Here is a 14,084-nt window from a genome sequence, read left to right as displayed (position 1 = left end):
CTGCTCCAGGCTGACGACGGCGCGACCCCACCAAATCACATCTATAACTAGCTACATATTGTATTGTTCTAATTGTATTGTATGGCTCGACATGTATAGAGAGAAGCGTCGTGGAGCAAACGGAGGTTGAAACGTTTGAACGCATGGTGTACCGCAATACTAAAGAGGTTTGTTTGAATGGAAGACTACTAGGTTACCGTAAAACCAAAAGATACTAACGTACTGACGAAAACTTCAAAGAAAAATTATCCAAAAAGTGAAATGACTATATCCTAATTCAACGTGATTCTTCTAAGGGAAAAGACTAGATGCTTTCTCTATCTGGAAGTTACGCCAACGTTCACGTCCGGCCTCCATTCCGCCCATCGTGACATGTCTCCCTCCCACCCCCTCCCCACACTCTACACCAACCACCTTACGCCTTCCCACCCAACATCTCCCTCTTAATCCCCATCTCATCCCTCAACATCGAAATCCGACTATCCAACCGACTACTCAAATCAACCGAATTAGGCGAAAGACTCAACGCAACATCCAACCTCTCATCTGCCACTTTCATCGCCTTCATCCAATCAACTTTCCCTCCCCCTTTCTCCAAAAACTCAACCTCCTTCAACTCCAACACAGCCAACTCAAACATCGCAACACCACCAACCCACGTATTCACCTTCACCTGCCCCTGATACCCATGCGCATCAAGCAAAAACTTTCTCGCAGCATCAAATTCTTCCAACGTCCGGTGGCAAATACCTAGAAGTAGGGACCGGACGGCGAGTTCGTCGGGAGTGTCGAGGTCGAGCGGGGATTTCGACTTTGACAACGACGGTGGCGAGGTTTTGGATGCGGTGGAGGACTTGGAAGAGAGGGAGAGGGAGGACATCGCTGCGGTAGCTGATGCGGGCGTCGGGAGTGTAGGATTTGAATTTGAATTTGAAGAGAGCGCGGTGATGGTTGGGGACGTGATCGTAAGCGCCGGTGTGAGATGCAACACATCCGCTACATGCGACTTGCAAATCTCCTTGGAGACTCGAGCGTGGGTGTTCCAGACTGTTCATCCAGCGTTAGCACCGGGGTGATAACTTCAAATTGGAGACGAAAAAGACGTACAGATACCCAGTTCTAGGATGGATGAACGACAACGCACGCGCGTAGGTTAGCCTGGCCCAAAGCACCACAAGGGTTAAACGCACCTTCAGCAGGATTAATCCGAATAGCCTCGGCAAATTTGGCTTCATCTCCACACCTCCTCTTCTGCTTCTCCTTGTAGAAGGCCACTATAGACATCCGTAATCACCGCGATGTTAATAACACCAGTCCCCGAAATGACCGCCAACACCAACCACCCAATCCCCGAAGTCACCACCAACCAACCACCCCAATCCACCCACAATCACCAAAATCATCATCACAATCGTCAGCTCAAAACATTCAATAAAATAAAAAAAAACACCACACGCACGCTTCTTCTTGATAAACACCTCCGTAGGCAAATCCTTTCCTCCAACTTTCTTGTTATGGATCAATCCAGGAATGGCATCCAAGAGCTCTTGCGTCTTTTCTAGGTTGCCGAGGGCAAAGTGGCAGCCTGTATTGGGGAGAGGGGGGTTAGAACTGGCGAGGGATGTACGGAGAGGGGGAGAGTGGGAGAGTGGGAGCGAGAGGGAGGCGTGGAGAATGGGAAGGGGAGGGGGGAGAGGCGAAAAGAGGGATAGTGAGAGGAGGAAAAAAAGATTAACGAAACGTACCAGCAGAAAGGAAGTAATACGTAGCATGACTCCTACACCCACCATCAGCTTTCCTTCCCAAAACTTCGCACCACGCAAAAAACAAAAACGCACCAAGTATTCAGCTCTGTAATCTTCATAAACGAATCCGCCGATTCTTGGTACCGTCTTTGACCAAGCAGAGTCCATGCCAACTCGAAGAGAAGCTATACGATAAGGGGGAGGACCCATGTTAGCATGAGGAACGAACTCGAGAACCAGATGGTAGGCTAATGATTAATGAATGAGGGCTAAATGAAATCCACGACGATGACACCAAGGGCGATGATGAAATGAAGGCCGAGGTAATGAGGCCCAGTCAAGATGGTCAGCGACCAATATGAACCCCAAGTGGGACCGATACCCAACAAAACAAAGCCCGAAGTACGAGGACCAAAACACCCACCATCATATCAGCCTGCGCAAACGAATGCGGTCGTTCGGGTTTCAACCCGTTCTGGAGGACGCGTATGGCACCTTCGGCGTCACACGACATGCGGAGGATCTTGGCCTATCAACCGGGCGAGCGGGGAGCACAACGGGAATCGGAAGGCAACAAGGGATGGTGAAGTTGAGGATCGTCGTGTGCAAAAGGGTAGGACAAGGCAATGTCGAAGATCGGCAGCAAGGAGTCCGTTGGATGACCACGATCATAATTTGGTAGGATATAGTGATCAGCGACGGCATAACGAAGGAATGGGCGGGGTGGGACTCACGCGATTGAGGATCCAAAGTGCTCCTTCGGGGTACCGTTCTTCGACACTGGCCGGGGGTCAGTCGAGGTCCTAGGTAGCAGAATACACGGCAGTGCAACCAACATACTTGTCGATGATACCCTTATACTGGTTGATAATCCTCGCCTCGTCCGCTTGCCATCCCGAGAGAAGCAATACAACGCCATGGTACGTCATCAACACCAGCCTACGGGACACCACGACTCATCAGTAAGAAGAGCAAACTGGAATGACAGAGCGGGTGGGTACACACCCAGCGAAGACACCATGCACATCCTTCTTCGAAGCCGACAACGCCAATGCCTTCAGTGCGAGCTTGCGATCGTGCTGGAACCCAAGGAACCCAACCAAGCTCTGCACCTTCTTTGGGAGGAGCGAGAAGACGAGGTTGAACAAGCCGTAGCCTATTAGCCAGGGCACGATCCATCAGCAAGCCCACAAATGGGTACGCCCAACAGAGCACGAATCAAGGGTTACACACCAAACGCCGTTCCGGAAACAATCAGCTCCTCGACTGGACCATCAGGAATGTGGTGGTGTTGGTGGTGGTGTAAGGGGAGCGTAGGCTCAGAGGCGGCAGCAGCCGCGGAGGAACCCAGCCATCGACTGAAGAAGCTCTTCGTTACGGCAGGCTGGGTGGGGCTCGGCGGGGCTGGTGGCAGCGTAGCGTTCGAACCTGTCGAAGATACGGAGGAGAGCGAGGAGAAGGAGGATTTGTGTTGCAGGCCGTTAGGAACTTGGAGGGTGGAGGACGAGGAGGGTGCGACTTCTGCTGGAGCGGGTGGCTTCTCTTCGGCGTCGATGCCGGCTGGGAAGACGGTTTTGTAGAGTCTGGTACTCGGGTTAGGCTGTGCGCGCAATGGCGGGGTTATCGGAGGAGCTGGATACGCACTTGGTGAATTTGGAATGGGCACTTTGGGAGGGCTGGTTAGTTCGATGGCCTTAGTAGGGATGGGTATGCACAAACTTGTTCAGGGAGTACCTGCAAACGATGTAATCAGTCAATAAACCAGGAGAGTAAGAACGAAACGCACATGCATTGCAGGTAGCCCATATAAGTCTCACTGCACACGAGCATCGTCAGTACATTCCAGCTTGGACAGAAGACCAGGACGCACCTCAAAGCATGCGTCAAACCCAGCAAAACGACAGCGTCAGCGTTTATGATATCCCACTCCAGACCTGCTGGGAAGCGGGAATGAGTCTTGGCTTTGGGAGCCTTCATTTGCTTTCTAGTCCCGGTCTCAGAAAGTGCCAAACAGCGCGACGCTTCAGTGACTTGGTTCGTCTATTCAAAACAATAAAATACCATAATTAGGAATTCAACGGCGAAGGAAGACCACGTATACACACCTCCATTCCCAATGCAGCTTCCAGGAACGCTATTACACCGGCACCCATCAAATGGAACGGGTCGTCCTTCGAGTTGAAGTGTTCGCGGGAACCAACGATATCGTTGGCGAACAGGTAGTCGAATCCTTTGGTCGCAGATGCCAGCATCTCAGCGCTGGGATGCGGTGGTTCGCCTCCAGGTACCCCAGGTGTCCCATTCGTCATGGTCGGTGATGCCATATGCCCTGGTCAAGTGGTGGTTCTTCGAACTGAGATTCTGCTAGGATTCTGGGGTCTTTCAATAGCTTTTTTCGAAACCGAGAGAACTGGATTTGGACGAAGAGGAGGATAACGAGAATAGGATGACAGCGCAGGCAAAGAGAGGGACCAATGTTGGTCCTCCAACGCGTCCCATTAGCCAAGTGCCGCCAAGTGATGCCGTTCGCAAAGATCCGCTTCCAACGGATGACTAAGCGGCCCGGTCAGGCTCAGTCAGACTCCCCCTGCTGCCCCCGAGTCTTTGTCTCCAACGATGAGGTTTCGAGGCCCTCACACGATCCATCCTAGCCACTGTGGTCGTGTTTACTACATACCATCGCATCGGAACCACCCTGAAGTGGCAATTCTTTACAATAAGGATGATCCTTGGATGATCCCAGCGCTACTTCGCCACTTAAAATCTATTTACTACAACCCCAGGACCTCGCTTCTGGAATTCCGATCCCCGCTTCCATTACAGTTATTTCAGGAGCGTTCAGCGTTGAAGTGCTCATCGTTTCACCACATGATAGTGCAAACAAGCCCCAATGTAATATCGTTGTTTTCGGGAAGCCTGGACATCCTCATCCCAATGGTTATTCTGCTTCTTCACCAAAAACTTGATCTTCAAGTGCGTATACGGTTTCGAAGATCGACCACGGGCGTCAGGCGGTGTAAGTTCTCCAGAGCGCGATAGAGCCATCTTAGGCGCTAGATAGCGCTAAACACCCAAACGGCGACTTGAGTGACTGTTTTATGACGCCCGGGATGACCCCTTACCGTGATCTCTCCAGAGTCTGCTTCAAGTTAACCAGTATCCAGCCCCCTTGTATGTCTTTATGTTCCAATTCTGTCCAAGCTCACAGCACACGGAGACATTCCTCGTTGGCGGCTATTTCCTATTTCTGATTTCTGGCTCGATGCTCATCATGCGTACGCGTCTTGGAGCGCCCGATGCAAAGGCTTCTGGGTGTCACCTTTTCCACCCTTATGAATCACACCACCTTCGCAGTGAATGTATTTCCCAACGCCTTAACAAGTGGTTTGAACTTTGTGCTGACTTTGGATTCTTTCTTCAGGTGCTGTTACCTCAAACGATTATCTTCCGAACTATGATAGGAAGGTCATGGACCACTCACCAAGAGGCTATACCTTTCACGTCGCGCTTTTCTCAACCGATTGCATTCAATCATACAGATGCGTAACACTCGCAAGGCCTATACCTCCAAGATCGTTACTTGTAGCAGACCGGGTAATTGCTTGTATACTTGTATATAAGGGCACCGGTCATGTGCATGAGCACTAGATCTGCTTACATACTTGGACAATCGACAAATCCAAATTAAGCGCCCATTCGTGATCCCGATCGGCCATAAATAGGGGTCCCATTTCACACTCCTCTCGCGTCCCAGCCACCTTACCTCCATGAGCTAGGGTCATTCTCTACTGCGCACATATATTTGTGGGCCCACAGAGCCGTAACACCTCACTCCCATCTCCCCGGAACAATCACTCGGGACAGACCCAAACCAAGGTGAAAACCTTTTTATGAACTCGTCTCCATTCCCATCTGTTCAAAACCTCTACGAGGTGACGTCTACACCTGATGGGCACACGCATTCTCCACAGCACTCTTCTAGTATTCCCAGGCTCGACGATGGAAGCAGCGATTATGATGGCGGGGTGTGCACACACAAAAGACCACCCTGACTCACGAATGCCTATATATGGTGGATACGGGCGCTTAACTTCGATCAGAATCGAAGCTGTGTCATATAAAAGGAGGGTGACTGGGAGGCGTGAAAAATCGCCAAGTACCATGCCTTCGACCATCCCATGCCTCTGAATAATGGGTGGCTTTGATATGGTTGCAGTTTGACTTGTTTTTTGGAAGATGAATAGCGCTTTTTCATCGTGCCCGACGCCGACATATCACCAGTACTGCTAAACAACCGGCTATATCCTACCGAAATATGGCGATTCCTGAGGACATCAGACTCGAAGCAGGCCACTACCTTACATATCTCCACAATTACTTCATTCTGACCGCCACTTCGTCGTTTATCCAGGAGTTTCCCTGGATTAACATCAAAACGAAGCTATTGGACGACGAGACAGGCAAACGTGTTTGGATTGATACCAGACACGAAGCCGCTGGTTGCTCAGTAGAGAGTCACGAGTTCGTTATTTCCTCCCCATCCCTCTACCGACTTTCCGGTGAGGAGTATCAGCCCGTGTGGATTTTATTCAAAGGCAAGTGGGGGTGCTCCACTCGCTTGTCCGTGGTCGCGCACTGACTATCCCTTGTATCTCTCATGCCATAGGTTCCACCAAAATTGTTTCAATAACACTCGACCTCATCGCCTACAACCATTGCTGTCGAACACCCTCAGAGCGCCGACGTTTCATAACGCCGTTAATGATCACTTCCGCTTTCCTCGATGCCATCGAACATAACTCGGATATCACGATTCACACCGTGCAGGCCTCGACGTTGAATAACGCGCAGCTGCTGCAGAGGAATCGACTTCGGCCAGATGATTGGATTTTGCAGTCCAATAGTGGAGGTCCTTCTCGACCGATACGGTCTTTTCTTATCCCGCTTCCTCGCGGGTTGTGGTAGTCTCCCAAAGTTAGACATATGCCCCTGCTTAATCGACATTGGGCGCGGGGACAATGCCTCCGGACGAAGAAGAGCCGTGAATTCAAACACAGCGTCTAATAATACATTCGAAGAAGCCATCGGCTGGACTGTACCTAGTCATATATGTATACCTTTGTCGCTGGGAGAGAATCTAGAGAACGTCTTTCATGATCTTCTTCGCAGTGCCCATGATGCCATCTGTGACGGAAGACAATGTCCTCGTGAGCAATCCACCGAGCACAGTGAATCGAATGCCAACATACGCTCTTCCTTTTTCTGCGGCTTTCCTTGCTGGCGAGGTCGCGACGGCTGGTCGTAACCAGTATCGTCGAAGTAATTGGCGTCATTGTAGTCATAACCGCCCTGGGCTCCCTGTCTACCGGTGGAGTTCACTTCCAAACGCGAAGTGATAAGCCTCAGGGTGCACGAGTCAGTCGGAGAGGGATACACTTACTGTTGGGATTATTATATCCACCTCCTCCGTAGCCTCCCCCTCCAAATGTGCCTTGAGTTTGACCATAGTACCTCTCCGTACCTCCTCCACCGAACCCTTGTCGATCAGGGCCATCTACAATGTCAATTGAGCATACCGAAACGACTAGAGCTCGAAGGTCCACGAACATCCACCGGATTGCGGGCCAAAGTCGTTTCCACCATAATCATTGAACCCTCCCCGATCGCCATTAACTAGTAGGAAGCAAGGAATAATCAGGAATTTCTGCTATACTGCTCAGACCTGGAATGACGTACAAGCTCCGGAACCGGACGACCTCAAGCCACCTCCAACCTGGTCTCCACCGCGAGTATCTAGATACGCAATGCGTGGTAGGTCAAGATCAACGGTACGAGCCTCAGTCAGTGAGATCAACACGTACAATTACCTCCCTGGCCAGTTGGCGAGTCTAAACCGCCACCAGCATAGGAGCCGAAACCTTCAACTTGGTCACGGTCCCGGTCTGAAGTTTCGCCGTAAGTGGCTGATAAGTTGGGGAGGTCGAGGACCTCTCATAGAAAGGGAACTCACAGCCGCCGGATTGCATGTCTCGGTCATAATCACGTCTGTGGTGGCCTATTATGGAACCGTTAGAGCAGAGTCGGGATGAGGATCCAGAGAAGACTTACGCTCCTCGCCGCGGAAACGTCGGTCCTCAAAGTCGTCGTTGCGTCGATAGCTCATTCTGTTTAGGGCTTGCAAATGGAGGTGAAGTGTATGCTGGAGAGAAAGTAAGGTGTGTCATTTTGACTTGGGAGTTGCTGTCGTTTTAAATGTCTCTGTGTGGTGTGTGGTAATTTTGGAGCGACCTGAAACCGCCAATCAGAGTCCATACCTCCAATTGGAGCAGAGTAGTTTGGTCATTTCTTGTCGTTGAGTGTCGCGATTCAGGCGCATTCCTAGCCTGTGCGCCCCCATGTGTGCCCGGCAGCCCCTTCCGAGCATGATCCGCTGGCTTCCGAAACTAATATGCCAAAACAAAGTCTTGCCGAGAATCGCCGAGCACTCAGCGTTGAACCTCAACGTCCACGTCTTCCTGTTTGGTCTCCTGAATTTCTCGCCTAATGATCTATGAATACCTTGGTGGCGGCCTCATGGCTTCCCGAGGGCCACTGCTGGAATTCCTGTGAGATCCTCTTATCCGCGTGGACCAAAAGGTTCTCCACCAAAATCTCAGCGATTGAACACTGCACCAATTTGCAAATCTCCAGGAAACCATCCTGAAAATCATGGTACGCCTTTTCATCAACACTAAAATGCCGTGCTGATCATGACAGCAGGTCCAAATGCCGCTCCTAAACCCATTTTGCCTTGAGAGGTTCAAGGACGATCAAAGCAACCACGGCGCAATCAATGCGCCTGTAAGGTAGCCTTTTACGTGATAGCTTCTTCAACTGCTTCGCACAGGGAACGTCTCATGGCTAACTCGTTCCAAATGCCCAGCCCAACGTGGTGAACAGCGCTGCTCAACAGCCAATGCCCCCTGGAGTCCTTCTATGGGGAGATTGAACAGGGCTGTTCAGCCTTTTGGAACCCTGTTACCACCCTCGTCAGGGCGACACGACCTTCGTCCTTTCTAGTATTAAACTTAAACTCCGTTTTAGAGCTATCCGCTAGCAATGGACCACCCATCGACGTAATCTTGCGGCCGCTCAACGTGTTTCCAGAACCCGCAGTCTTAATAAGGTCGCCGGGTTCTGCGTGGGTTCATATTTGCATTGAGCCCTCCCTCTTCCCGTTTGCGTCCCCCTTCTTTTCTTGTCCTCGCTCCGCTTGCATCTCCCCTCCCTCGTTCAAACAGGATTTACTCCCGCAGATTCGTAAACTGCTGTTCTTTCCCTCACAGACCCACTTTGCATAATCCCGACGAGGGCGCTTTGCTCGCGATGTAAGCGGTATCTCATACGTGTTCTTTCTCCTTCTCTGACAAGAACTGTTTCAGGAGTCACTTTTACCGCCCTGAGCATATACACAATGCCCTTGCTGCAGTTGAAGCCAAGGCGAAGGGTGGTAGCGTACGAGAGAATGACAACGACGACAAAACAGTTCGTCCCCGCCCAACCTCCTCTCAGTCGTTCGCGGCTGCCACGTTTGAGGGATTTGAAGACCACAAACTCGACCTGACGCTCTCTGTCCCTTCCTCTCCTGTTGCGTCCACCTCGAGTCTACCGCCGGATGACCCCTCGCCTCCCCCTTCTTCGCCACCATCGCCACCACCCGTCCAGCACAGTCTATCGAGGACTAGGTCTTTCGCTACGCAGGCCATTTCTCCGTTGATCAAATCGTCCAAAAAGCTCTCCACTCCCCAACTGTCCTCCATGACGATGCCATCAGGCTCACGGGGCTCCTGGCCTGGCGTCAAATACACAGGCCGCGGGACGCCAATTGATCGTAAACGTAATCGTCAGTGGGGTGGGTTCATCAGCGAAGAAGAAGATGGTGTGGGTGAAGACGGGATCCTCTTCTCCAACGCTCGACCGGCGTCACTGGATTCTCATATTAGACCACCCAAACGATCACTTTCACCTGAATGGAACTACCTACCCGCTCTCACTTCACCATCTATCTCGTCCCAGCCCGAAGAAGAGACAGAGCCTGCTCCTGCGTTGGCGCCAATCAACCTCGGTACAGACCAATCAGATGATTGGGACTCGATTATGCAAACCGTTCTTGGTTCGACCGACTCACCACCGTCCGAGTCGCCATCGACCCCGCCCGAAGAGCCACAATCTGCACCCACCGCGGTTTCCACCGATTCGACCTCGGTAGTGGCACCCCCTGTCGACTTTCACATGATGACCCCCGATCAAATTGAAGAGCTTCATAACGGATTAGAGACGCATCTAGGCATCCATCAAGCTCTTGATCTCGGTCTCGGGATCAACATCACACAGGGAGGGGGAAAGATGAACCTGTTCAAGTTAGGGTTGCTTCCCTCCTCTGCCAGCGGAAGAGAGACGCCTTCGATCTACTCGCAGGCAGAGACCCCGCGCGGCTCGCCACCTGCCACCATCATTCAGCACGACGACGACCGTGGCAGGTCATGCGATGAGACCCCGTTGTCGAGCACTAGTACCAAGGCGGAACCCAACACTCGGAAAGGTCCCAAGTCCGGCGAGCAAACATGGTGGAGACGGGTCGTAAAAGGGATGCGAAAGCTTCAGGAATCCGTCAGCTACCATAAGACTCGCCTACGCTGAGCCAATCGGGCAGGGTTCTTTTCTTCTCCGATGTACGTACATCGCCATTTTTACCTTCTTGGGCTCTTCCCCAATTGTCGCGAGCCACCGACTATGTTTTCCCTCGGATCCCGACTGCTAGGCCTATGCATACTCTTTTTTTCTTTGCTCCGACCACATCACCTCACGCTCATTTTGGATCTTCGTCATTGGCATCTGTCGTTCTTTCCCTTTCTTACACTCTCAGGACTTGATTCGCATCGTACTCCACGGCTCGCTTCTTTCTGGTGGGCGTCGGCTTTGGTGGGATTTATCATCCATTCTACACTCTATCGAAAACAGCTATTGCTCTATCTCCGTACCTGAGGTATCGTACGGTAACGTAGATATCCTTCCTATACAGTATCTAAATAATTTAATAAATATACCTCCTCTTCCCCAGTGTCATCGTAGCCATGAAGTCGGAAGGATGTCGCGATGTCCCAGCACCATGACCAGTTCGTCGCCCTCTTCTCTCCTCAACTCGAGGGTCTGTTTACTGACAAGGGCACCGGTCCCCCCTTGCCAAATATCTTGATGATCCAGCACCACAATTCGCAAGGTCTCATTGCGGCTCACTGACAAGGTCAGTGCACAAAGGACGATATCCGTTGTTATCCACCCAGAGTTAGTCTGGGCTGTAAGTTGGGATCTCACGTCGGCAAGGACAAAATTGCCTAAATCCGAAAGGCATTGTAAGGCCACAAGGGAATGTAGACACGAACGACGCGAAACACGCACCACATGAAATGACCCAACAATAACCTCCACTTTCGTCGTGCTCACATCCGAGTGTGATACGATAACCGTGTCGTTTCTCTTCCGACTGGTAATAACATGTCGGGTTGGGTACGATTTGGATCCACCGAAATACGGTGCTAATCGAAGACTCGGGATGCAAGAAGGGGAAGGACGGAGGTAAAACAGCATTATGAAGCTCCCGCCGCCCGTGCGCACCACTTCCTATTGCAGAAAGATGGTATCGGTCCATTTGGAGAACTCCAAGCCAGTCAAGAGTAAAATCCCGAAGTGTACTCGTTATTATATTTGCTTCAGGGTCGTCGGGTTCCATTTGACGGAATCGGGGGTGGGGATGTGTATTGAAGGACCAGTGGGGATAACCTGGAAAAGTACAAGGGGCGGGAACCTGCCAGGTGGGGGTTTGAAGGTGTGCTGCGGTGGAAGATTGAGAGACATCCGGATGAGGATGGTCCAGGATGCTGGGAGATAATCACTTTGCGTAAGAGGTTGATGTTCGATGGGGAGTTTGAGATGGGGTGTGGCATTAACGAGCCCGGGCTTTAATGCAATTAATAAAGGATGTACACCAATGCCGTAAATGTTTCCAGTCAAGAAGGGAATGCTCCATAACTTTCTACAGCAGGTCGCACTCACCGAATGTCGGAATGAGGCTCTCTGACCGGAATCACAGCAGTGTAGTGATGGTGTTATAGATTCCGAGCCACAGGAGCGCCCGTAACCTCGAGCTCCACCACAAGGGTATGAACAACGGGGTACAAGGGACAACACTAGTCCAAGAATGCTATTCCGTACACGACAGACAGGCGCTGTGTTCGCATTTGTCGACGATCACAGCGCTGTTCCATTTCGAGCAATTGACTGCTTTCCGCACAGCATCATCGGCGCTTATTTCCTTACTGCACCGAGTTGGGACCTGAAGGCATCCTCGAATCCACAAAACACGATCGTAAAGGCAATGACTTCTGTATCGGGATGCAGATAATTGACGTTTATCACCATGCCCTCCGTGTAGCTCGCTTGGCCCGGATAGAACCAGACTTTCAATTCCGCCAGTTCCTTACCAGCAGTTTCCAGTGGCCAGATGGAATCCCTACAAACCGACCGATATGTTCTGGTCCTCGGTACTTAGACAAACAAGGTACATCCACTTTAGATGCCTTCCATCTGTTATCACAGCTTCGGAGTAGTTGTGCCGCCCTTCGTAGGATGTCAAGTACTACGTGGAGTACGATCCGCCTTTTGACGAGACTACTCCAGTCCGAGGTACCGCACACTGAGCTCAGCTGGCCGCAAAGAGTTGAAGAAGCTCATAGTCCTCCTTTATTTCATGATTTCATCGATCCAAGATTATGATCTTCCTTGGGAAATGTGTTTCGTCCGTCATAGTCATAAGGGGCTCTGGGAAAGAATAACGTCGGAATTCGAGGTGCAGACACTCAAAAGCTAAAACCAAAGGCCTCTTAGAAACAATTAGAGGTCCATAGAATTAGGTGGACAGTAAGCTAAGCAGGTCTACGTCTAATAAAAATAGAAAACAGAATTGAGAACAAGCTCAATACATCGCGAATATATAGTAGGACTGCAGGATTAAAGCGCAAAGCAAGGAGTACGAAAAAGAACGGGCGGGGAACACAGAGAAAAAGGTGGTCGATGTTGCCAACATTGGCACGTCTCGACCAGACGGGTGCTAATCTCTACTCTCTATGATAAGCAGCCGTCCTCAGTCTTTGCCAGAGCTCAGACAAGGGGCGGGAGGTTGTACTCGGGGAAGATGACGCGAAGTTGGTTATACGCCTCGCTGCAGGCAAGGTTCTTCGCGATCTGCTTGCTAGTCCCAGCGCCCTCACCGAGAAGCTTGATTACACCGTCTGAACATGGGGGAATCAATGAGTGTCTTCAAGGGCGACCTGAAGCAAAGGATACGTTACCTTCAAAGGTCACTCTAACCTCAGCTTTGAACTCGCTCTTATTGATCTCGTGAACAGTCGGGGGGAACGTCTTCCCGAAGAGCTTCTCGCAGGCGTTGTTGTAGTGCATGCAAGCGTCAGATTCTAATGAAATTCATTATCGTCAGCATTCATACGCAGTAGGATATTGCTGCATCAGTCACTGGAGAGGACAGTCATTGTCAACACCGGGGACGGGAGATTCTGTTGGCTGCTGAGTGGAGGAGTAAGACGGGGAAGAGAGGGAGAGGGTTTGTTGATGTTCATAGCCGGAAAGCAAGGCCCAATTTATAGAGAAAAGGACTTGAGCGATTAGCTCAGGCCCGGCTTTCACTTGTGTTCCGTTTACCAAATAGGACATCCTGGAAAGTCCCGTCCGACGAATTAGGCGCCGGTCACAACGACCCCAGCCACTATGATCAGTGATGAAAACGAAACTAACGAGAAAGAGGTGCAACGGGACATGATAGATCATCGTCTTGTTCGTTCATCCCAGACAATCCAATGGGGTCGGAGAAGGGCAAGGTCACTATTCGCTGTAAAGGCTCTATCTCCGCAGGATGATGGTACCTCGGAACTTTTGGTTACATCAAAGGTTTTTTCTTGGGCGCTTAATTATAAAAATGTAATAGGCGACCGGGGTTTTCGTTCAAGTCCGGGCGTTTGTTTTCCCGTGAGCTTCTTTGATGTACTTGAGCGAGAGATGTTGACAGCCTCAGTAAAGAGCGAAGTCCCAGAAGCCGTTCAAGCTTCCATATAATGAGTTCCAGAGTAACTCTCTCATGGACGGAAACACTTAGGAAAGCCTCGCTTCCGAAGCGACTATTGGCATTTCATAAGTTGAAGGAACTTTTTGAGGCTCGGAAGTTACTTTTTTGGACGGACCCTGAGATGCTGGGGCGCTGTTCCAACAACGAGGAAAGGGAAGGAATCG

General features: G+C 50.9%; 6 protein-coding genes across 6 annotated transcripts; 2 read left to right on the top strand and 4 right to left on the bottom strand.

Moving 5' to 3' along the window:
* Positions 1-363: 363 nt before the first annotated feature.
* CC1G_04079 (hypothetical protein) lies at positions 364-4,054 on the bottom strand (the record flags this gene model as incomplete). Its single annotated transcript, XM_001836714.2, has 16 exons — positions 364-1,047; positions 1,108-1,119; positions 1,191-1,274; positions 1,460-1,585; positions 1,746-1,777; positions 1,839-1,930; positions 2,170-2,274; positions 2,480-2,525; positions 2,586-2,684; positions 2,751-2,901; positions 2,979-3,328; positions 3,390-3,410; positions 3,465-3,479; positions 3,532-3,561; positions 3,616-3,785; positions 3,851-4,054. The coding sequence occupies 16 exons, from the start codon at positions 4,052-4,054 to the stop codon at positions 416-418; spliced, it is 2,169 nt and encodes a 722-aa protein (XP_001836766.2). The 3' UTR covers positions 364-415.
* A 544-nt stretch (positions 4,055-4,598) lies between these two features.
* On the bottom strand, positions 4,599-4,790 carry CC1G_14501 (hypothetical protein; the record flags this gene model as incomplete). Its single annotated transcript, XM_002911457.1, has 1 exon — positions 4,599-4,790. The coding sequence occupies one exon, from the start codon at positions 4,788-4,790 to the stop codon at positions 4,599-4,601; it is 192 nt and encodes a 63-aa protein (XP_002911503.1).
* A 1,270-nt stretch (positions 4,791-6,060) lies between these two features.
* On the top strand, positions 6,061-6,384 carry CC1G_04078 (hypothetical protein; the record flags this gene model as incomplete). Its single annotated transcript, XM_001836713.2, has 1 exon — positions 6,061-6,384. One exon carries the CDS (start codon positions 6,061-6,063, stop codon positions 6,382-6,384), a length of 324 nt encoding a protein of 107 aa, XP_001836765.2.
* Positions 6,385-6,882: 498 nt separating this feature from the next.
* On the bottom strand, positions 6,883-7,908 carry CC1G_04077 (hypothetical protein; the record flags this gene model as incomplete). Its single annotated transcript, XM_001836712.1, has 8 exons — positions 6,883-6,929; positions 6,995-7,123; positions 7,186-7,299; positions 7,353-7,418; positions 7,482-7,538; positions 7,607-7,687; positions 7,756-7,800; positions 7,854-7,908. 8 exons carry the CDS (start codon positions 7,906-7,908, stop codon positions 6,883-6,885), a joined length of 594 nt encoding a protein of 197 aa, XP_001836764.1.
* A 380-nt stretch (positions 7,909-8,288) lies between these two features.
* CC1G_04076 (hypothetical protein) lies at positions 8,289-10,424 on the top strand (the record flags this gene model as incomplete). Its single annotated transcript, XM_001836711.2, has 3 exons — positions 8,289-8,350; positions 9,071-9,112; positions 9,167-10,424. The coding sequence occupies 3 exons, from the start codon at positions 8,289-8,291 to the stop codon at positions 10,422-10,424; spliced, it is 1,362 nt and encodes a 453-aa protein (XP_001836763.2).
* A 2,517-nt stretch (positions 10,425-12,941) lies between these two features.
* On the bottom strand, positions 12,942-13,417 carry CC1G_04075 (hypothetical protein; the record flags this gene model as incomplete). Its single annotated transcript, XM_001836710.2, has 3 exons — positions 12,942-13,072; positions 13,133-13,255; positions 13,315-13,417. The coding sequence occupies 3 exons, from the start codon at positions 13,415-13,417 to the stop codon at positions 12,942-12,944; spliced, it is 357 nt and encodes a 118-aa protein (XP_001836762.2).
* Positions 13,418-14,084: the final 667 nt, after the last annotated feature.

The sequence above is a fragment of the Coprinopsis cinerea genome (genome assembly GCF_000182895.1).
Source record: "Coprinopsis cinerea okayama7#130 chromosome 4 map unlocalized cont3.4, whole genome shotgun sequence".
Classification (NCBI taxonomy): domain Eukaryota; kingdom Fungi; phylum Basidiomycota; class Agaricomycetes; order Agaricales; family Psathyrellaceae; genus Coprinopsis; species Coprinopsis cinerea.
This window is presented reverse-complemented; position numbering and strand designations above follow the sequence as displayed.